The sequence below is a fragment of the Channa argus genome, chromosome 3 (assembly GCF_033026475.1).
Source record: "Channa argus isolate prfri chromosome 3, Channa argus male v1.0, whole genome shotgun sequence".
In the NCBI taxonomy this organism is placed as follows: Eukaryota; Metazoa; Chordata; class Actinopteri; order Anabantiformes; family Channidae; genus Channa; species Channa argus.
In genome coordinates, this window is record NC_090199.1 from 9779155 (window position 1) to 9801996 (window position 22842).

The 22842-nt window shown below is 38.3% G+C and overlaps 3 protein-coding genes across 8 annotated transcripts; 1 reads left to right on the top strand and 2 right to left on the bottom strand.

The window, feature by feature from the left end:
- Positions 1 to 598: 598 nt before the first annotated feature.
- Positions 599 to 5986, bottom strand: lap3 (leucine aminopeptidase 3). Of its 2 annotated transcripts, none has more exons than XM_067496723.1 (13): positions 5770 to 5986; positions 5512 to 5630; positions 4616 to 4670; positions 4426 to 4531; positions 4173 to 4332; positions 3918 to 4082; positions 3185 to 3343; positions 2907 to 3031; positions 2712 to 2800; positions 2524 to 2626; positions 1885 to 1964; positions 1665 to 1777; positions 599 to 1576 (listed from the first exon to the last, which is right to left on the bottom strand). In XM_067496723.1, the coding sequence occupies exons 1-13, from the start codon at positions 5866 to 5868 to the stop codon at positions 1387 to 1389; spliced, it is 1563 nt and encodes a 520-aa protein (XP_067352824.1). In that variant the 5' UTR covers positions 5869 to 5986; the 3' UTR covers positions 599 to 1386. The 2 variants fall into 2 exon arrangements, with proteins under 2 accessions (XP_067352824.1, XP_067352825.1); XM_067496724.1 differs by having other exon boundaries at positions 5512 to 5627; positions 5770 to 5985.
- Positions 5568 to 9349, bottom strand: clrn2 (clarin 2). Of its 4 annotated transcripts, none has more exons than XR_010913822.1 (5): positions 9097 to 9349; positions 8427 to 8606; positions 7912 to 8182; positions 5770 to 5848; positions 5568 to 5627 (listed from the first exon to the last, which is right to left on the bottom strand). XR_010913822.1 is itself a non-coding variant. In XM_067496726.1 (4 exons), exons 1-3 carry the CDS (start codon positions 9347 to 9349, stop codon positions 7914 to 7916), a joined length of 702 nt encoding a protein of 233 aa, XP_067352827.1. In that variant the 3' UTR covers positions 6543 to 7199; positions 7912 to 7913. The 4 variants fall into 4 exon arrangements, 2 of the variants coding, with proteins under 2 accessions (XP_067352827.1, XP_067352826.1); XR_010913823.1 differs by having other exon boundaries at positions 5573 to 5630; XM_067496726.1 differs by lacking the exons at positions 5568 to 5627; positions 5770 to 5848 and adding an exon at positions 6543 to 7199.
- A 1644-nt stretch (positions 9350 to 10993) lies between these two features.
- Positions 10994 to 22558, top strand: tapt1b (transmembrane anterior posterior transformation 1b). 2 transcript variants are annotated; one of them, XM_067496721.1, is made up of 14 exons: positions 10994 to 11227; positions 12398 to 12528; positions 12621 to 12739; positions 13472 to 13634; positions 14263 to 14398; positions 15146 to 15243; positions 15325 to 15394; positions 15595 to 15675; positions 15873 to 15982; positions 16911 to 16970; positions 17276 to 17344; positions 17435 to 17511; positions 18143 to 18315; positions 18823 to 22558. In XM_067496721.1, exons 1-14 carry the CDS (start codon positions 11038 to 11040, stop codon positions 19074 to 19076), a joined length of 1731 nt encoding a protein of 576 aa, XP_067352822.1. In that variant the 5' UTR covers positions 10994 to 11037; the 3' UTR covers positions 19077 to 22558. The 2 variants fall into 2 exon arrangements, with proteins under 2 accessions (XP_067352822.1, XP_067352823.1); XM_067496722.1 differs by lacking the exon at positions 10994 to 11227 and adding an exon at positions 11641 to 11852.
- Positions 22559 to 22842: the final 284 nt, after the last annotated feature.

Genomic DNA, 22842 nt, shown 5'->3' on the forward strand with positions numbered 1-22842 from the left:
CCTGCTTATACAAAGTTTCTTTATTGTTCTGCTGCTCTCTCTCATAGTTTACACCTGACTCCTTACTTCAAATTAATGACATTTAAAACCACATGTACTGTGGGGTTGCTTTATATAAACTGTACAACATGACACTCTCTGTCCTTAGACCCTCGAATCAGAGAAGCAGTAACTCCCCCAGACACCATTTACTGTAATGAAGAAGAAGAGAAAAAAAAGGAAAACTTTAGAACAACAGAGGATAGATCCCACTTCTTGGGCAGAACAAAGTAAGATAAAAGATTTACATTTTGGTTAAAAGATATATAAAGAAAAATATGATCAGGGAAAATGTAAAGCAACATCCAGATACCTGAACTACATGACCACCTCTCTACCATAAGGAATCCCTATTCTGGTTGCATTAAAATTTAAATAATCAATCATTTGTTGGACTCAAGATTTCCTGGCCTTTTTCACACCATGAGCAGCTCAGGAGGTAGAGCAGTTGTCCACTAAATGTGGGATTGGCAGTTCAACCCTCCTCGTCCTTGGGCGAGCCACTGAAGACCACATTGCTCCTGGTGGGTGAAGTCAGCACCTTGCATGCTAGCTGCTATCATGAGTGTGTGAATGTGTGTGAAAGGATAAATGAGAAACAACTGTATTGCTTCAGGTACCAATTAGGTAGAAAGATGCCATACAAGTGCTGACCATTTACGGACGCTAATTTAAAAAATATGTAAAGGCTTTATGAAAATATGGGCAAATCTCCTTTTTTTAATAAACACTAATGAAAAAATTTGTCTTGGGCAGAAGTTATAAAAAAAAAATGTTCTAATTATAAAGCAAGGTCTCTCAAGAAATTGATTTCCGACTCTGATTTTAGCCCTAAGAACCACACTGAACTGAATGGGAAGTGAATGGGAACAAATACCTGCAGCAAGGGTACAACTTTACCAGCAAAGTGGAAGCTGTTATAGCACCATGTTAACAGCCATTCTTCAGCAGATGTTCACATATGAGCTCAACATTTGGGTGTCCACATACTTTTTGCCTTCAAACAACTATGTCAGATACACATACAGGATTTATTTATATACAGAACTAAATAGATGATCTGAACCACTATTTAGTTTAGCTAGATTATGTTTTTTCAGCTGTAATTACAACAGTGTGGGGAAGAAAATGGGTCATACACTGAGCTCTAAAATACTTAGACTGATGTATTTGCCATATAAACACAAAGTTGTCCAGCCAGCACAAAGTTTCACAAAATATTTGTGTTTCTAATTTCTATCATCAGTTCTTCCACGGAAACACTTCAGCCATGCATGGACCTTGGTGTTCAGCTCCCTGCATGGACCTTGGTGTTCAGCTCTGTCCAGAGGAGAGTCCTGTGCAGTTTCAGTTGTTGTGGTGGCCCAGCCCAGCAGCAAACTCCACCAGAGTACGTGTCGGTCTTCCAGACATACCTTTTTTCAGGTAAGGAACTTCATCTTTATTACTCATCACACCAGCGATGTCCAGATGAGCCCAGTGAGGAGCTGTGACAAACTCCTTCAGGAATGCAGCCGCTGTGCACGCACCACCAGAACTACAAAGAAATAAACAGATACACTAATCATATATGCATATATTGGTAAACAGAGCCATGACTAGACTCCTCATTTGTAGATACATACCGGCTGTACTTGCCAATGTTGTTAAGGTCGGCCAACTGGCTGTCCGTCACTTGTCTGGTGTAGTGCTGGAACAGAGGCATGCGCCACACTCTGTCACCTGTCACAACACTAGCCTGTAACACACCAGTACATAAATCATCAAAATAGGAGCTGAGAGACCAAGATGTGTATGATTATTACACACACACACACACACACACACACAGACACACACACACACCTTGTGCAACTGTTCCCAGAGCCAGTCAGAGTTTGTGAATACTCCAGCTGCTGCAGAACCCAGCGCTACATCCATTGCACCTTGAGGACAGAAGACACATTTTCATAGTTACTCATCACACCTGCATACCTTACTTTTAATTCTTCAATGATTGGAGAATAGGGTCAAAGTTCTGGTTCTATTCAATGTTCACAAAAACTTATTACCAACAAGCTGAGAAGGCAACTGGTAACTTTTATTAATAATGACCAACAAGTAGTCACGCAACAATAAAAACACAAACATGTTACCATTGTTATCAAATTATCTTGGTTAAACATAAATAGCACTTACAAAATTGCGTCTTTGACCGTCTAACATGGATTTACTGATAGATTTGCTTTTAAATTTATACAACCATGTGTCTGCTTTCGTTTTTTGTTTTTAACACCACAAACTCCACCAGAGTCATTTTATAACCAGACAAACATTTTCTGGTGGTCTCAATCTAGTTATTTGGTCACTTACTTTGTGCCAGAGAGTTTAGGTCTAATACAAATGAAGGTAGTCAAAAAGAGCGTCAATTCAACACGTAAACATCAAATCAACATTTTGTTGGTAACCAACATCACAATATGTGTATTGTTTTAAAACTCTCACCTGTTAGTGTTGCAACATTGACAATGGCCCTAGGGTTGAAAGTGTGTCCATAACAGAGTGCATCAGCAAGAATTAGTCTGCCCTCTGCATCTGTATTATCAACCTGTGTGTGGAGTGAAATTGTATAAGTGTAAAAACACACTCACACAACAACGTATATCTTCTAATTCCACCATGGGTGCACCCACCTGAATTGTTTTTCCATTCTTGGCCATAACAACATCACCTGGTTTAGTGGCCTTTCCACTGGGCATGTTCTCACACAGAGGAGCCAGACCTGATTCAGTTATATTAGGCACAAAAATAGGCAATTTTTTTCATTTTTCTCGTACGATATAAACGTAAAAACAGTGTTACAAAGTATGTATTCCCATAGTATTTACCAATGATATTGACTGGCAGTTTCAGAGCTGCTGCTGTGACAATAGAGGAACACACGGTAGCAGCTCCCCCCATGTCAGCTCTCATTGCATCCATAGAAGAAGATGGCTTCAAGGAAATTCCACCACTGGCAGCAAATAGAGAGAAGAGGAGGCGAAACAACACAGATTTCTTTACGAGGAATTTATTGTTCTTACAAGATGAGATGTGTTTTTTTAGCCAGTCCACTGGATCTCACAGGAGTGTGAAGGTGACAATGAGCTAAATTATTTTTGTTTACCTGTCAAAGGTGATGCCCTTGCCCACTAAGACCAGTGGGGCCTGCGTGCTGTCAGGTGAACCGTTGTAATGTAGCTCCAGGAAGACAGGGGGCTCCTCTGAACCTTTAGACACACTGAGAAATGCTCCCATCTGTTGCTCCTCTATCCAGGCCTGGGATCTGCAAAAACACACAAAAAATCCCCATTCTTATCCATTCTCGATTAATGTCAATGTTACGTATTCTAACCGAGTTAGGAATACAAATGCTCAATTTATTTTTCAGTTTAGAACAGTGCCTGTCTTCACATCTTTGATGCCATAATTGGTTTTGCTTTTGGGTATCTTTTGCACATTTTTACAAAACAAGAAAAATATCCTTAAGTACAAAAAATGTAAAACTACTTTCAGAATGATTGTTAGAGTTGTTTCAGCTCTAGATGCAAGTTGACAGTTTCTAGCTCCATAAAATACTATAAAGTAGATGCAAAATGTTCTATTTAACTTTATAACACATTTTCACACTTTCACACTACCTAAAGAAAAGCTTTGCCAAAACATACCATCAAAGTAGACAAATATGTGGCAACACTGTACACAGCTGTTAAGTCTCCCACAATAACTGGAAAACTTCAACTGCCTGATACACAGACTGTAGCTCAATCATAAAATGTTGCACTGTAAATGCCTTTATCTGAGTAATGTGTAAAGTAATGTCAGTGATGATGAATAATGATGATGAATCATGGACAAACCTCTTATTTATTGTGACTCGTTCAGCATGAGGTACTAATTTCTCCTCGATGGTTCTAGCAAAAGCAGTAGGAGTGATGTGATTGGCTGGCGCTTCCATGAGTAAGCGTGCAAGATTTTGGCCTTCTGCATAAATGACTCCTTTCTCCCAACCAGCCAAGTCAGCACTAAGTACAAATAAACAAAGAAACATATACAGCCTTGTGAAACTGTGTTGATATGCCAACACGCGTCCCGGTTTCAAATTGTTAGTCTACCTTGCATGAAGCTGTGTTGTTACTTTGGTCTTCTTCTTTGATTTGAGTTGGTCATACTGAAACAAACCCAGAATGGCACCTTCTGCTGCTGACTGGGCATCACCACAACCATCCACCTCCACATGAGTCACCTCCAGGTCCTGAAGTAACCGACAGCCAGCTGAATACACACAGAACAATGAACAGATGTCAGTCATGTCTAATAAATCCTCCATGGGGTCAGCTCTAAGACAAGCGGAGTCATGTCTCTTACCTGACACTGCATGTCTAATATTCTCTTTACTGGTGTCCCAGTTCTCTGCCCCACACACTCCCGCGCTGTTCTTACCCAGCCCGACTACAGCTACACATGGAAAATCCTGGACAGAACAGATTCAATTATTATGACATTGTGAAGTCACTGAGTTTTCATAATCTTATGTCGCACTTTTTATTTTTTTTACCTTGTGGAGTCCATAAAATATTCTGCTTTTGCCTTTCTTGAGTGCGGGTCCAGAGCTGGGAAATGTAGTGCAGAAATATATTAAAAACAATAAACAGAACCAATCAAATTCACTGGAATAAAAGCCAGTTAGACGGTGTTTTTTATATTATTAATGCACTTTTACTGTGTGTCCAGCCTGCATCACTGATTGTGTAATTAGGAAAGCACAAATCATATTTATAATACATTCCATAAGGAAATTCTATGTTTTTTCTTCTTTGTTGTACTCTATTCCTGTAGTATTCTCAAAGGTTTGTTTAAGTACGTTATTAAAGTTTTAGAATGACTTACAGAAAAACTGGGTTTAATGTGGATTTATCATGTCACGTTTAATTAGGTCAGGAGGTCTAGTTCTTAGTAATCTTTTCTAATAAGTAATGTGCTCTACCAAGGTCCAGCATCGAATGATCCCAACACCACACAGCAAAAGATCTTAAACAAAGCTCTTCAGGTCAGTGGTCCCACAATAGCAGGCTCACTCTAAATATTCAAAATACCAGTCAAAGACAGAACCCTTCCACAGCCACCTAAGGATTTTAAAAAAGCTTGCTTCATAGTATCTCAGTAAGTTGTGTTGGTAAAAGCATCTTTAACATTTCTAGATGTAACTTTGAATGACCTGCAGACAGAGGGGTGAGATTTTTGCATTATAAATACAAAGACTCTTGGCTGGTTACAAAGGGTTTGATAAATGACAAATGATGGGTTACTAAATACTGACTTACTGTACAAAACATGCACATAGCCAAAGGAGTGTTGACATGATAACTTTTTAAGTTAATGTTTTTTTGTAGCAAGGGGTTGCATTTATTTCTTTTCACCTCAAAGATCAACAAATTTGGTGACTTTACTTACATTTTCAGTAGTTCAGAGAGTTTCCCAGATAGATTTTGGTCAAAACCTGCAGCTGCCTCTGTCAGATGAAGATTATCCTCCTCTCCCTCCTTCTCAAACACTCCCAGAACTAAACCCTGCTAATGCACATACACAGTAAATCTTTCCTGCATTAGAAATTGAAAAGCATACCCACACAGTTATGTAAATACAAGCTCAAACAGAGATAACAGAGATAAATGGATTGAATCCCGTGTGAGCTATTGTTAGATTACTCACTTTTCCGTGGTTCAAGTGAGACTGTGAGGCTGAAAATGATCTGCAGTGCTTTGTCCGCACTCCCGCCTGCACAGCTCTCCTGAGAAGAAACATTGTCATCTGCTGTAAATATACAAACCTAAAACAATAACTACCAATTCAGACATGCAAAGGTCGTTTACATGTGCACAAGTCAGCGCACCGGACTGACAGCGGCGCGTATGTCTACGTCACCAACAAGCGACAAAACCGGAACTTTGTCGCCATCTGGCGGCAGCGGTTGAAAGCTACAGGAAGAGGTATCAGCTGTTAATGCGAAACAGGCCAAACCTACTTGTTCGTTTCACTTCCAATGTTCAGTTTTACTTTAAACGGGGTAAATGTGATGCAACTTTATGATTATTTTTAAGGAAGAAGTTTGAATGCAGGGTTTATTGTGGGGCTTTTGACTTAGCTTGCATTTGTCCTAGCTTGGTGTACCTAATAAAGTGGCACCTGAATGTATTTAATCATGTAACAACATACGTTAGTGTACATCCCCAAAATAACAACAGTTTTCAGTCAAACACTACTCTTGAACACTAAATGTCATACTCTTAAATGTGAAAACAAAGTTAATAGAGCCACAGAAAAGTAAGAATTGGTGTATGTGATTCATTTATCATCCAAAATAAAACCCTAGACGCTCAATCTACAACACAAATCTGCTTCTATTCCAAGTTCTTGCTTTGAGACAGTTGTTTAATTCTCTGATCGCACATATTCTCATGTGATAAAAAGGAAATACTCACAAGTACAAAATCTAATGTATTTAATACTGAGAAAGTTAATATTATTTTGGGACAAGTAACAACATAACAAAGAAAACACATATGTACTACAAGCTAAGTCATTAATCGAAGGCTTCTGGAAATATTTTTCACAGGCTTGTTAGTATCCACTTTTTTTGAAGAAAGACTATGACAAGAAAGGGAGAATTTCTGCAGCCTCCACACATTAGAGAAACAATATACAATCCAACACAAGTTATAAAAGTCCTTTAAAAATGGTCAAAAATATAATAACAACTATATATATAATAACAAACAATTTGCTTTTATATAATTAAAATAATAGTAAAAGATGTTTTTTTACACAAATTCACAGGTAGCTGTAAAGTCAAGTGCATGCAATGTTGCATACTTTTTATCAGGGATTAAAGATAATTACATTCAACTTTGAATATGTTAGTCTTACACCTAAAGAAGTCTCTAGTCTGTGACCCGTCCGGTGACTGAAAAACAGATCTGTTTTAACATTTAAACATCAAATGAAAAAAACAAAACCTTATCTATTTACACTTTAAAACTACAGACACAACAAAAACAGCACAGTTCAAAGGTCAGGTTCAGGATGCAGCAATCTTTACTTTCATGTATCAAAGCTCCTCAGTTGACTTGATGCCTCCAGAGCTGCAAACAATAAGTGAAACTAATGAAAACCGGGACACATGATGTTTTTGTCCCAGCCAGCTCTGTGAATTATACCTGATCACTGTCATAAACTACAAGTGAGGGACGCAGCAGTCAGCAATGGGTCAGAAGTCTGGTGTGTCTCTGCCAAAATTAACAGGAAAACTGTGTGTTGTGTCTTTGCCTGCATGCTGTGGCGTCTGTGGTGAATCACATTATGACTGCATTGCATTATCTCAAAGAAAAACATATAGAGAAAAACTGAGTTAATTTACACATTTTCTTACGTTCCTTTACTTCAACTACGAAATCATTACTGCCATTTTTACTTTATTATTGTATAAAACTGTAAAGTATACCAGCACTTCTTTTATCTTCTTTGTTCAAATAGTACCTATTGCCTGTCTGTCTGTCCTGCAAGAGCAATGAAAAGAGTGGGAGAGGAACTGGGCGTAGTAGTTCATTCCATCTATGAGTCACGTCAACTTTTTAATAGAGCAAATAACTTTCTAGTTAAAACGTGAGTCTTTTTTAATAACTATTACAGCCTAAAGTTCCAAAGTCTGGAAAATGATCTGTTAAGTGAGAATTTATGTAAATCTGCCATAATAAAGAAAAGAACCACAGAGTTGATCTTTCAGTTAGTATGGTCTTCCCTGACCACCACATCTAAACCTGCAACAAGTTGTCCAAACAAGGTCAATGTTCATACCTTCAGTAGAGCAGGTCAACAGCAGAGATAGTGGGTTGTTGAGGTTTCTTAATCTCTAGTTTGCATGGCTTGATCTGGCTCATTGCAACAACTCCACAAACAACAAAATGAGTCCCAACGCTGCCTACACCCAGCCAGAAAGACCAGTCCAGGCGGTCATGCAAAACTACAAGGACAAAGAGGCTCTCCTGAAGGTTTGCCACTTGCTCGGTCAGACTGTGGTGCCTCACTGCGGCGAGGAAACACAGAAGACCCAGGGCACCGAAGAAAGCTGGAAACAGAGGAGATGAGAAATTAGGAATGGAAAAGCTCAACACCACACCAGGGATGAGTTTTAAGGTACAGTAGTACTCCCAAGTAAAATAATAAGAGATAAGAGAAAACACTAGGAAAGGAAACTAAAGCAAGAAGAAATACACCGAGCAACAGAAAGGGTGGTGAATGAACAAAAACAAAGTTCAGGCAAGAGGATGCAAGTTAAACAGTGAATGCATCGTTTAACTTTCTTCACATACCAGCAATGACATTCCACACGTAGAGTCCTTTGTGCCCCTTGATGCTCTGGTAGGGAACCTTACGTGCATTGTAAATACAGAAGGACAGACTGACCAGTGCGAAGCCAATTGCCACAAACAAGAAGAGAATTACCATCACGTGAAGACCTCCGTTTAATGTCTGCACAAGCTTTGGGAAAACTGTAGAATCAGGCAGAACAAAAAAGAAACACATGAGCAGGTCTGGCTTGATTGAGTCTAGAAGGAGCAATGTGAGTTCCCAGTAATAACAGGGAAAAAGTGTCAAACCTACGAAAATGTACACAGGTAAATAAAATGTGTTGATGCATTATGGGGCTTCTGATACAAGTTTCATAAATTAAACTAAAATCCATGTGTAATCAAAACATACATATATAGACTCATATTTTATATATACACCTGGTTTTACTTTAAAGTTATCTTTGGACATGTTACTAATTTTAACAAATACATTTTAACACAGAGACCAAGAGGATACTATGGACTCTAAAGACGTTGCATTGTTCCATTATGATTTGGTTATATCACCCAACGTTTCATCTGCATTTAACTGTTTCATTTGTGTTTGAACACGTTGGGTCTCCCTGGCCATAAGTCTTGTAGTAATGAGCACAGATGTAGAGTTTTATTTGCTGTATTTGGGTCTTACTATATATTACGGAGCTCCTGTTCCCGAGCCCGCAATTCTTGATCTTTCCTCCCTGAAACAAACCGTAGGAAATGTCCCCCACGAACTGATCCAGCTCCAAATGGGACGCGTTCACTATCTCTGCCCCGGTTTTACACACGATCCGTCCGGTGACCCAGCGCTCCGTGGACAGGGCCACCACCAGCAAGACCACCGAGCCGACACACAGCACCGAGGCCACCCAGAACGTTATCCGTTTCCACAGGGAAGGCATCTTACGGCCCCATGGCGCGTCGGAGGAGGAAACACGACGCCTCGCAGCGACCCCGGAGCGCACTCGTCGATCACCATTAGTTTTTCTAGGGTTTGGAAAAGCAAAAGTTAACCATAATCCAAAACAAAAACTGTTGTTTTCACTGGGGAAATGTTCGATGTACTGATGTATGAGTCATCAGCCAGGGGAAACCGAATCTGTGGCGGCCATAGGGATCCCTTCCCGGGAGAAACTTTATCCCTGCTCCGTCAGTGCGCCGGGTTTCTGCTCCCTGCCGCACACACAATCCTGTTCGTTCAGGGGTTAAATTAACATTTGCATCTTGGCATTTGGAGGTGGAAATTTATTTTGCGACATTAATGGTCGAGGCTATAAAATCACGCTAGAGGTTAAGTGTGTCAGAATGACAAATGTGGCCCATAAACACAGACCCTAAAGGTCAGAGTGAAGCGTGAACCACAGATGCTGCATTTGTGTAGGTCTATCTTCTGCATGCTTGTTTAAAGCTGGTAGGTTTACTAAGGTCTATCAATCATGCCAATGTATCTTTATCCTACTACATACATATTTCTGCTGCAAGACTGCACTCCACTATTTGCAGCATGTGTAATAAAAAAGGCACATAAAGGAAAAACATAAAAGATGGCATGTATAGAGGCTATAGGTGCAGTAAGTGTGCATCAACCCGCATGCTCAGCTCGGCTCTGACCACACAGGCTACTGCTGCTTTTGATATTTTTATGTTGTGTGTTTTGGACATTTTGTGAGCCCATGTAGTGCGATTTGGCCATGCAGTATTCAGTGACAATAAATCTTAACTTTTGATCCTTATGAAAATTAGTTTCGCTTTTACCAGATGGAATAATAGGATCATCAAAAAGTCCCAAAGTCTTAGATGGCCTGTGCAATCTGTGCAGTAATTTGAATGCAAGTTTGTTTGTGAATTTGCATATACTAAAAAGCACTGTCACTCCATGATTATAATGTTAGTGTCTCCTGAGCTTGAGGAGATGTCATGAAATAGATCTCTGTGTCAAAATCTAGTTTTAATGTGCACCATCTCACAATAGCAAACATGGAGCTTCATTATATTCCACTATGGACAGTTTAGCAATTGGGGTGTAACCAAGCACATTGCTTAACTAACCGTTACACTTATACTTCCTTTTATCAAATTACACATATGTAAATCTAATTCATCTAATCTTCCCCAAATTTTAGAGGTCCTTTTTGTCAGATTAATCTGAGTAGAGAAAATCTTAGTGACCATTGTAAAAAGTTTGCCAAAAACACACTATATTGCAAGAATATAACATATAGAACAAGACCCTGTAGCCCTTTATTTGGTTTTATTATGTGCTTTGTTAATCATTAGTATTTGTATGTTTTTGTTACTATAATTATTTTTATTTTATTGTTGTTTATTGTTGTTTTAGATTCTTATTATGATCTGTTATACACCACAGGATGTGTGATTTTTTTCCTACTGTTGTCAACAAAGACTAATAAAACACAAACTAAATGCTTTCAGTTTGTCATAATTTATTTAGTCAACTAAGTTTACAATGACTCACTGAGCTGTTGGCGACATCTGCTGGTGATTTGTTAAAAGTACAGGGCGTGATGACGTCAGGGTGTGTGACGCAGTTGTCAGTTTCCCAGGCAGCAGTTGAGACCGTTCGGCGAAGATGGCGGACTTGCTATCGATGGGTCTGGGAGAGGAGAAAGAGAAGGAGAAAGAGAAGGAGAAAAAGAACAGGGAGAGCGACAGAAAGGCAGCCAAACCAGAGAAGCACAATGAGAAAGACGGTGTTACGGAGACGCTCGGGTTCAACGATAGAAGCAGCGGCACTAAGGTCAAGAAACGCAACCTGTCAGGTGAGAGCTAGCTTCGTTCCCACAGCGGCTGTCAGTTTGACAGCGCTACGCTAAGCTAGTTAACGTTAGCAATTTGAGTATTGTTTTTATTTAGCGCTAAACGATCTCTACTATATATATGTGTGTGTGTCTTTATCTGTGGGAATACTGTTTGCCAGAGCACGCAGCTGCAGTTTCAGTCAGTTGAATCTGTGCAGCTTGCAGCGCTGCTCTGCGTTCGCACTTGATCTGTAACCAAGCTTTCCCTACTGTTTGCTGAATTAAAGTAACGTTAGATGGTTAATTTATGTTTTATGCAAGCTCATTTTTACTGACATTATACAGCAAGGGGACACAACTACACGTAATCATGCTGTGTGTAAACAGGCCCGTTTGCCTTCTGCTCAGTCAAATGAACAGACTCAAAAGCATTGGTGAGCTTTCATCGTTGGGACGAGGCAATACAAGCCTTCACTCTTCTGGTATGGCTTTCAGCAACATTGTGCAACATTCAGCCGCAGATATCAGACGACCTGGCTCACAATCTGGACCCTTTTTTTTCTCTAATTTATACCTGGATGCATTACCATGTTGACCGAGAGCTTTTCCTAGACTGTTGCCTCAAAAACACATCAATCATAGAAAGGTATGTCCAGGCCTGATTCCTTCTACTGTTTACGTTTAATATAGTCTCGTTTTAGTTTTTTGAGTTTTGCATTTTGCTATATGAAATTTCAAATTAATATAATTTGCTTTAATGTCGGGGTCCTGGTATTGTTCATGACTCACTGACTCACAATGGGAAACCTGAATGCAGCGGAGCTATTGTGTTATTAACATGAAGCAAACAGACCTGTTCAGCATGATTATATACAGCTGTGCTGCCTTAGTGACAGCTGAAAATCACACACATCAGCTCACACTATCAACACTAGAATGAATTGGGGTTAGTGTAATTCATTTTCATTCTTTCTTTCTTTGATTTGCTGAATATGAATTTCAAATTGCATGTTTTATTATTAGCTAGGCTCAACTTTGTAGTGGAAATGAGCAAGCAGGCAGGTGCTGTACTGTTGGTGATGATTTGAAAACATACTCTGTTTGGGTGCATAGAAAATAATGAATTGTGTAGTTTGTATGGACTGTTTGTCATTTTTTAATGGCCCCTTGTCTGTCTTTTTGCATCTCTAGACCTGTCTTTGATAAGGTTTATAACTACTGAGCTTACCAGAGGCTATTTCCTGGAACACAATGAGGCCAAATACACAGAGCGCAGAGAGAGGGTCTACACCTGCCTCCGAATCCCCAAGGAGCTAGAGAAGGTTAAACACTTACTTTAGCTTTGAGAATTGTAAATATGTCACAGTTAAATATATTTAATTTTTATTGTCTTTCTCTCATTGTTGCTCTCTAGTTGATGATGTTCGGCTTCTTCCTCTGTCTGGATGCTTTTCTCTATGTGTTCACCCTATTGCCCCTCAGGGTGATTCTGGCGCTTTTACGGCTTCTTACGCTGCCATGCTGTGGCCTTGGGTAAGATTTACAGATATGTATCAGGCATGTATATGTACATACATGAGTATAAGCTTTACTTGAAGAGTTGACCATTCGTGCTGATTTAAATTGTAGGCTAAATTTTTATCTCTCTGATAGTGTTTTTTTTTTCTGAAAAGATGTATGAATGTATTTATGGCAGAGCTGTGATGATAAAATGCATTATAAGATCATGTGTATAGATGATGCTTTTAATCTATGCTTTGTATAATTTCAGTTATTTAGCAGACTTTACCCTTCATCTTAAGTTTTACTTAAAAATACAGCTGCTGAATTTATTAGCAAATTAATGAGAGGAAAAAAATAAACTGACAGCAAACAATCAGCAAAGAGGCAAACCAGGTTTGGTTTCAGTTCTAAAAATGTTTTTTTGCTTTTCTTTGTTTTACAATGTTATTAAATTTTATATCTTTGGTGGCTTAAAAAGCTGTGATGGCTGTTTTTGCTTTTTGTAAAACAAACAATTAAATAATAGTAAAAAAAAAGTTGACAGATTAATGGATAATAAAATAGTACTTGTTGCCTGGTACAAACTGACAAAATTATTTGATCTAAACTAGACAGTCGTTGCAATATTGTTTCTGACCTCTAGAAGGCACTAGAGCTCTCTGGCTGTTCAGACTAAATACAATAATAATCTTTACGCTGTTGCTCCGTTCTGCTTTAAGTTTATTAATTTGCTTCCATCTGAAATTTGTGTTTGTGTTTTAGTGGTTCCCGCCTTCTCCAGCCAGCCCAGGTGTGTGATGTGATGAAAGGCTTCATTATGGTGATCTGTTATTCAATGATGAGCTATGTGGATTATGCCATGATGTACCATCTCATCAGGGGACAGTCGGTCATCAAACTCTACATCATCTACAACATGTTAGAGGTACGATCAAATCCTCCAGTGTTTTTCTTCTTTTTCTGTCAGCTGTTCTTTTTCAGGGGTCGCCAAAGCGAATCATGTGCCTCCATCTAACCCTGTCCTCTGCCTCCTCTTCTCTCACACCAACTAACTTCATGTCCTCTCTCACTACATCCATAAATCTCCTCTTTGGTCTTCCTCCAGACCTCCTGCCTGGCAGCTCCAACCTCAGCATCCTTCTACCGATATATTCAGTCTCTCCTCTGAACATGTCCAAACCACCTCAATCTGTCCTCTCTGACTTTATCTCCAAAACATCTAACATGAGCTGTCCCTCTGATCTCCTCATTCCTGATCCTGTCCATCCTTGTCACTCCCAAAAAGAACCTCAACATCTTAAGCTCTGCTACCTCCAGCTCTGCCTCCTGTCTTTTCTTCAGTGCCACTGTCTTTAAGCCGAACAACATCGCTGGTCTCACCGCCGTCTTGAACAGCTTTCCTTTCATTCTTGCTGATACTCTTTTATCACACAACACACCTGGCACTTTTAAATCATTCAGTGTTTACAACAATTTTTATTGTGCTGTCAGTCAGCCAACCACCCTGTCATTCCCTGATTTCTCCTCTTGTTCTGACCTTCCCGTGATGTCAGGTAGCGGACCGCCTGTTCTCATCATTCGGCCAGGACATCCTGGATGCTCTGTATTGGACGGCCACCGAACCCAAAGAGAAGAAGAGGGCGCACATAGGTGTGATTCCACATTTCTTCATGGCTGTACTCTATGTCTGTATCCTTACAATGAAGGGTCTGTCATTGTTGCTGTACGTCTTTGTAACTGAATGCTTTTGTACATAAGTTGTAGTTTAAAAAAGCAGAAGAAAAGCATGTTTAAACTTTTAAACAATTAAAAGATATACAGGAAATTTATGTGCCCTATTTTAATAACCCAGTTATCAAGATTATTAATCCAGAATTTTATATCAACTGTTTTGTTCATTTTAGATTTTTTTTGAATCTTTAAATTTCAGCAGATAAAGAAGAAAAGAAAGCAAAAACAATCAAAACACGATTTGAAAAAGACATTCAGTGACCCATGAGAAATAATGGGTAGCAGTGGACAAACAATAGAAAATTAAAATAATGCTATTATGTCCACATATGTGAAATATGGGTCCTAATGTCATATTAAACTTTTATTTAAGATGACATTTTTAAATTCTAATGGCCATAATTTCTGATTTCAATTTTTGCTGCTTTTCTTCTGTGAAAGCAAACAAAATATATTAGAAAAACTAAAATAATAAAATGTACACAAACTGTACAATAAGATTTCAACCTAATCTTTGGGAAATTTGAAGTTCTCACAATTTCAAAACAACTAGTATCTAAGTAGCATATTAATTATTATTGAAATAATCATTAGTTGCAATTCCACACAGCTATGCTGCAAACTGAAGAGCATATTGGTACGTGTGCATCTGAATTAAGACAGCAGTATTCCTACTTTCATGCTCCTTAACATGTTTGTATGTAGTTCTCCATGCCATCCTCATCATGGTTCAGGCCACAACTCTCAACGTAGCCTTTAACTCTCACAATAAATCTCTGCTCACCATCATGATGTCAAACAATGTGAGTACAATTCACACAGCAATAAGACTATAACTCAATAAATGTGAGCTTGATTGTTGATATTGTTTTCATTTTTTTCAGTTTGTTGAGATCAAAGGAAGTGTGTTCAAGAAGTTTGAAAAAAACAACCTTTTCCAGATGTCAAACAGTGGTAAGCAGTGGATGACATGTAGAATAGTTAGATGTGTGACACTAAAATCACTGGTTTTTGGGCAGTGTTTTGCTCAGCTTTTAGACTTGGATTTTGTGATTTTTCTCAGGCACAATTTATCGAAAATGTATCATCTGGTTGCAGTGAGTACAAAGTAAAAAAGTAGGTTAATCCAGGATTGATTTGTTTGTTTCCCACAGACATAAAGGAGAGGTTCACAAACTATATTCTCCTGCTCATCGTCTGTTTGCGAAACATGGAGCAGTTTTCATGGAATTCTGGTAACTAATAGTGCTGTACAAAGAATGTACTTGAAATCTATGCTGCATTTGTATCTGCATGACTGCAACAGTACATACGAGCAGCAAACGGTCCCACACACCCAAGGTGGCTCTGTAGTCAATTTTCACTGACTCTTTTATTTTCAAACTACTGTTAGACTGAAAATTGACACTTGTCTCTTTGTCTTTCTTTTCAGACCACTTGTGGGTGCTATTTCCTGATGTAGTCATGGTGATAGCCTCAGAGGTTGCGGTGGATGTTGTCAAACATGCTTTTATTACAAAATTTAATGACATCAGTGCTGATGTGAGTCCTATTTGTATACAGTATTTTCACAGTTTATCTATTAGGTTACGGTTCAAATAAGGGAGTAGTTTTCTTTGTTGCGTTTCAGATCATCACAAAGTCCAGATTTGTCGTAGAGAGTATAATCTTATTGCAGGTCCACTTGCTGTTTTTCCAGTGTTTTCAGGTTTTTTCTTATTACTTGTAGGCTTTACGTAGAGTTACATTTATTAGCCAGACATATCATGTATTGATATTTTCAGCATTAGTTGTGACATTGGAAAATACTGTCAGTCTGCATGAGTTGTGATAGGTTTTTTGGGATTGTTACAAGTGCAAAAAATAAACATTTGAACAGTTAACTTAGGACATTTTGTTCAAACCACCAAGATGCAGTTTGTAGCGTTTTATATAGTTTTTAAATAAACCTTGGTTATGTTTTAACTCCATCAAGAATGACTCTTCAGGCTTAACAAACCCAAACTGATTTGCTCTTTCTCCAAGTTTTGTCCTGCTCCACTGACCCACACATTTTGTTTCTGTGTATTACAAAACCGCTGCTTATTCTTCCTCTCTTTTTTTAAACTGTTTTGCACGCCCTCATACTCACTGCAGACACAGGAAAACTGTCCGTGAGCTGAGCTATTTTCTGGCATATTCTCCTTCCCTTTTATGTTTCTTCCTTATTGATTTTTCTTCAAGGGGTTATAGCTTGCCTTATGTAACACATCCCAGCTCCACAGGAAGGGATTAACCCCTTTATCTTCAAATTCTCAATCCTAATCACACAAGCCTCATTCACATGTAGTCACTGTTTAAGTCCCTGTGCATCCATCAACATTTAATTCATATGTGCACCTTTGTTTGTTTCTTTACATGGACCTAAACAAATTTACCTTTGCATGAGATGTTTCTGATTTGGCTGACCAGTCTTGTTGTCATTTCACAGGTATATGGAGAATACAGAGCAAGCCTTGCCTTTGACCTTGTCAGCAGTCGACAGAAAAATGTAAGTCAAAAAAAATCAAACATCAGCTGCCTGTCCACTAAACTTTAATACCCAATTCATGTCAACCACTGAAGCATTTCACCACCCTAAAATTTTCATTTTTATTGTTAAAATGTGTCATTAAATTTAGTTTGTTAAAGGCTGAAAACAAGACTTAAGATTATTTTTTGTAATGAGGAAATTGTCATCTTGTCTGATATGTAACTATTTGTTTTCAAAAGAATTATAACTGTATTAATGCTCTGGTTTAGGAATTAGTATAATGCTGTTTCCTCTCTGAGGTAATTTCTTAAATGTGTCCCCAGGCCTACACAGACTACAGTGACTCAGTATCCAGGAGAATGGGCTTCATCCCCCTTCCTTTAGCTCTGCTGGTCAGTCACTTTTCATGAAGATATCTAGTGCTATTGATATAATGCCCTACATATAAACAATATATTTAATATTTTGTTTCTGTTTTTCAGTTGATAAGAGTAGTGACCAGCTCAGTGAAAATCCAGGGTTCACTCTCGTTCATGTGTGTGTTGCTGTTTTATCTGGGGTAAATATCAATTTGTCTTTTTTATATGTTTTGAACACACAGAAAGTTTTATTAAGCTGCTTTCAGACAGTCACTGGAATTCTGACATTATCCTGGCTTTTTTTTTTAGAAAGTGGTTTATATGCATGTGAACGAGAATGTCTGAGTGAAATGCTGCCAACATTATCTGGACTATATCCTTCAAGCCCCCTAGTGCAATGTCCATATTATGTGCATGAGGTCGTGCATGCAGCATGCCGGTCTGTTCCAAACTGTTGGGAGGGTCAAAAGTGAGCGACTGGGCATGTTGATGACGTGTCACTTAACTGTTGTTGTAGTCGAGTGTTTGAACCTTTTTTTAATTAGTTGCACGGCTCAGATTTCCTGTAAACAAAACACTGTTTCCCAAATTTAAAATGTAATCCTTAATTTTGCCCCGTGTGTGTGCTGATGGTGCACAGAAATCGAGCAGATTTTCACACGTGAGGGCGCTTCTTAATCATGTGATTTCCTGCTGTGAATTACTTGTCTGAAAGGCCACTCCGAGGCAGAATTCTCCTGAAATTGTCAGGAGACAGAGCTCATTTGTTAAACAGGCTTTAATTATAAGCTTTTACTTTGCTCATCTTCACTGTTTTCTGTTTGTGAACAGGATGATCACTCTAAAGGTGCTTAACAGTATTGTTCTGTTGGGGACATCATGTGTGTTTGTCAAAGAAGCCAACATGGAAGAAAAGCTTTTTGACCCTCCACCTTCTGCTGTCTCCAGCCGTGCAAACTCCAGAGCTCAGCGACCCAAACACGTCCACATTTCACCACAGCAAGGTAGCACTTATCTTTTGCCATCACAAACCTGCCTCTTTGTTTTCTCCATGCTGCTGACACTACCCTCAAAAGCTTGCTGTTGCGCCACCATCCTTTTTTATACCAACATAAACATTTTCCATTTTTTAAATCCTATTTTAATGCTTATCATATTATTATTATTATTATTATTATTATTATTATTATTATTATTATTATTATTATTATAACTTCAGGCAGAAACACTCACACGACCTGAAGAATTAATTTATTTTTCTTATGAGCCAGCAGTTAAAGCATTGTCTGTGACTTCATTCTTACCCCTGGTCTCCACTATCACTGAAAGTTCAGATGGTGGTTAAATCTATTTGAATCCCCATCTTTAAGAAGTATCTGTAGATTCATAATTGTCTTAAATTTTTTCACGGCTTGATGCTCTAAATTGCATAGCACATTTATTTGCCTAGGTGATGGAATGACTAGATTTGTCACCTGCCGTTAATAAACTCTGCCTCTTTTTTCAAACAGAACCCACCACAGACAAAGGAGGAATATCAGTGACATCAGACAATTCTCAAACCACTAACATGGCAGAGACTTCTGCCCCCACACTTCCCAAAAGTGACTCTGACGCATTCCTGACAACGCCCGACGAAGACGACGATGATAAAATCATCAACTCTGACACAGGACTGGAAGGAGATGGACTCATACATAGAGCACCTAAAAAAGACTTGTTGGAAATAGACCGCTTCACCATCTGTGGCAACCGAATAGACTGAAGGCTATTCAACCAGTCAGGGTAGTGTCCTGGCTACACAGCAAGGTTCAGGGATCAGACACGGGTCATGGAGCATGTTAAGACCAGACTTATTCTTGTGCACCTGACCCATAGAATATTTATTTATTTATTACTGACAAAACCAGCCAAGGCATAAAGCTGTTACTACAAGCATCTAAGGCCACTTAAGATGTTTCCAGCTGATCCATTCCTTTTTCAAGTAAATTGACAATAAGCTGTGGTTGTCATGGTATCCTGCAGAGATGCATGCTGGGTGAAAACTGGCATCCTCAAATGGAGAAGACTGTGAAGAAAGAAGCTAAACTGCATAGGTGGAATTGTGTATGACAATAGGAACAATACAGCTGGATTAAGTGTGTGTTCAGAAGCACAATTATATGTACAGAGAGGACTTGTTTTTAAAAAGAACAAACACTTGTAAATTTAATTTTTTTTCAGAGGTTTGAGAAGTTGTAATATTTAGAAAAATGTTTTTAAGATTTTTTTTTCTAAAATCATGTTTTTTCACCTTTGTTCATGTGATACACAATCACATGAATTCATTGATTAAACTGTCAGTCATTCTGCAGACACACACAACACACATTTAATGATGTGAATAGATGAAATCCAACACATTAAACATGGCAGCAGTGAGGCTACGCTCAGTCTAACATGAGATCATTCTCTGGACTTACTATTCTTGGCTTACAGGTTTCATCCCAGAAATAGATTTCAGACGGAGATAAAAGATGGGGTTTACCTGCATACCATTCCTGTTGATGTTTTTAATTTGAAGCAAGATTTTTAATTTGAAGTAAGACAGCATTTGTTAGTGAAGGTGCTAATATTATTTTTAATGGACATCCAAGCTTGAGAGGTGTGGGAGATATTTCATTTTAACTCATAATGGTCCATGTTTTTTTTTCTCCTCATTCAACCATGCAGCCTTAGAGAATAATTTCAACAACACAGGCGTGATGAATTTTTTAATTTACAATCTGTGATCTGGAGAGCTAGTGTGACTAATTTCACATTTGTGTTGTGTGACAGCATCATCATAACGTGTTTTCCAATTCTTCACTGTTGTAATGACAGCATATCCTACATCTCTGGGTGCCTTGAAGTGCCATGAGATGTGATAGCAAAAGCCAAGTCCAACAAACCACAATTTGTGTCTGTCATATATTGTAATTACATTCAAACTACAGTGGTAAAAGTATTTAAACTGTTGTTCTGAAGATATTTAAAGAATCCTCAGAAACTTTTCAGACAATCAGATTAAAGAAATATTAAAAAGCTGGTTACTGAATGTCTTCTAAAAATATGAAGGTGGGTCGAATTCTTAGATCGAGGACAGCAAACATTTTGAAATAGAAGAGACTGGAGCACTGTTAAAGTCATTCATAGTTCTTATTGGTGCAGATGTGTTTGCACAATGAAAAGTGCTCCAGTCTCTTTGAAAAAATATTAAGTTAATGCACGTTAATAAAGGTTTCAAGAAGTTTCCACAGTTCTTACTTTCTTTGCTTAATTCAGACAAAAATTTCAGTTTTAATATTAGAAATATAGTATTTATTTATCTTGACATGACCTAAAACTACAGTATGTAACTTTTTCCAATTTATTTATTTTTTTACTCTAAATATGTTCCAAGTGACCCAGATTTATTAAAGCTACAGGGAACAGTGCAGATATGTTCTAAATGTTTTTAAGCGATCCTTGTTTTTCTAACTAATTGCAATTCAATAATTTCATTTTCATTCTTAATTATTGTAATTTGATAAACATGCCTGTCTGAAGTGCAGGTTGAATGGATGTGGAGAGTAGCAGAGGGATGGGAAGAGCAAAGATGTGAAATGATGATGAGTCCCACAGCATTTCATCTCATCTCTTTCATTGGGTACTTTAATCAAAGACGCTTCATTCTTAGTGGTTACCTGGATAGGTAATAGATATCATACATACCTTCACAATAATTTTATTCCCTTTTCTGCCATGAATCTGGCACAATCAACTAGTACTAATGTTCATCATCAGAAATATCAAAAATGGCTATGTATAAAAAGGTTATAGTAAAATTATATTGACGGAAAAGTTTGCATCCGCCTTTCTGAAATGTTCTGTAATACTTTGTATGTCTTCCTGTTGCCTTTTTAACCTCCTCTGACCTCTTTGAGTAGTGGTATTTAGGTCTGTAGACTGGGAAGTCTCTTGCAAAACATTCATCTTTTTCTTTTTAAACCATTCCTGAGAAGACCTTTTGCTTCGGAACATGTCCTCGTTGAAGGAGCCATTGCCCGTTCATTTTTACCTTTTTGACTGATGGGAGGAGGCTTTGCTTTAACAATCTAATTATATTGACCTGCATTCATTCTTCCCTCCACTTTATGCAGAGTTCCAGTTCCTCATGCAAACCTACATGTAAGCTTCCAAAATAGAAGCAAGCCTCCGGCATGTTTGTCTCTCTCCACACATACCTGTGTGAATTATGACTAAATAATTTAACTTTAGTTTCATCAGACATAATGTTGTTCCAAAATTCATTGGGTTTGTTCACATGCTCCTTAGCATAGTCCCGGCATGCTGTCTAATGTCTAGATGTAAGCAGTGGCTTTCAGACTTGACTGTGGAGATGTAGCACTTTTATTCCAGTTGCCTCTAAGGACTTTGTCATGTCACCTGCTGTTTTTTTTTATTTATTCTTACATAGCTCTCATAGTACCTCTTTCAGTTATTTTCTTTAGTCCTTATCTTGAGTCTTAGTGTTTCCACGTTTCTTACATTTCTGGATTATGGTCTTTCCAGTTGGTACCAGTATCCCTAAACAATTTTTAAATATCTTCATATATCTCTCTAGCTTTATGAAAGTTTACTAATTGTATTCTGAGGTCTAATGTTTTCCTCATCCCACTGCTTTTGTCGCTCTCTGCATACTGCTTGAGACTGCCCCTGGAGATCTACCCACTTCCAAATTTAAAAGCCAAATTTAACACACCTGGTACCACTTTTTTATCAAGGGGAATGCAAATCTTTGCACTAAAATAATTTTCTTTATTTTACAATAACGTTCCTTTATACACTCTTCACCATTTTTTTCTTCTGGTGATGAAAGAACCTTTATACTAGTTAAACGTTCATTAAATATTACATTACGGTGAAAAAGAAACATTTCAGTTTAAGGGGGTGAGTCTTTCACTCAACTACACATGGGAGGCATTAACCTCAGTCTGGGGTGACGCGAGGTCAGGTGAAGTAAATACATGCATAGCTGTAAAACAAGGATCACATATGGATGAAGTGTAGATGTACTAGTGTGAAGAGAATGTATATGAAAGAGAATTTGCAGTGCAAGGATGGAGCTCATTAATTAACACTTACATATACATATAGATCATATTTGCTTTTTTTTTTTCATCTACAGCCTATTGTAATGCATCTCCTTATATGGTTGAAGGACAATAAAACAGATTTTGTTATTTATCCCTTGACAGTGTGAGCTGAATGTTTGACAGTTTGCTCTCTGTGTGTGTGTGAGAGAGAGTGAGAGAGAGAAAGTGTAGAAACAGTGGCAGGTGTTTCAATGAAAGGAGTCAGTGCAGGCTCTGTTTACAGGGACAACACTGCCGTCCACTGTTCCCCATCAATGGCCGTTTGGAAGGGGTGTCTGTCATCACACACATTCACACACAGGAGGGCTCTTTTTTTTGACGTCCAACAAATAATCTGCTTCTGGATACACATTCTCCTGGTAATGCAGACATATT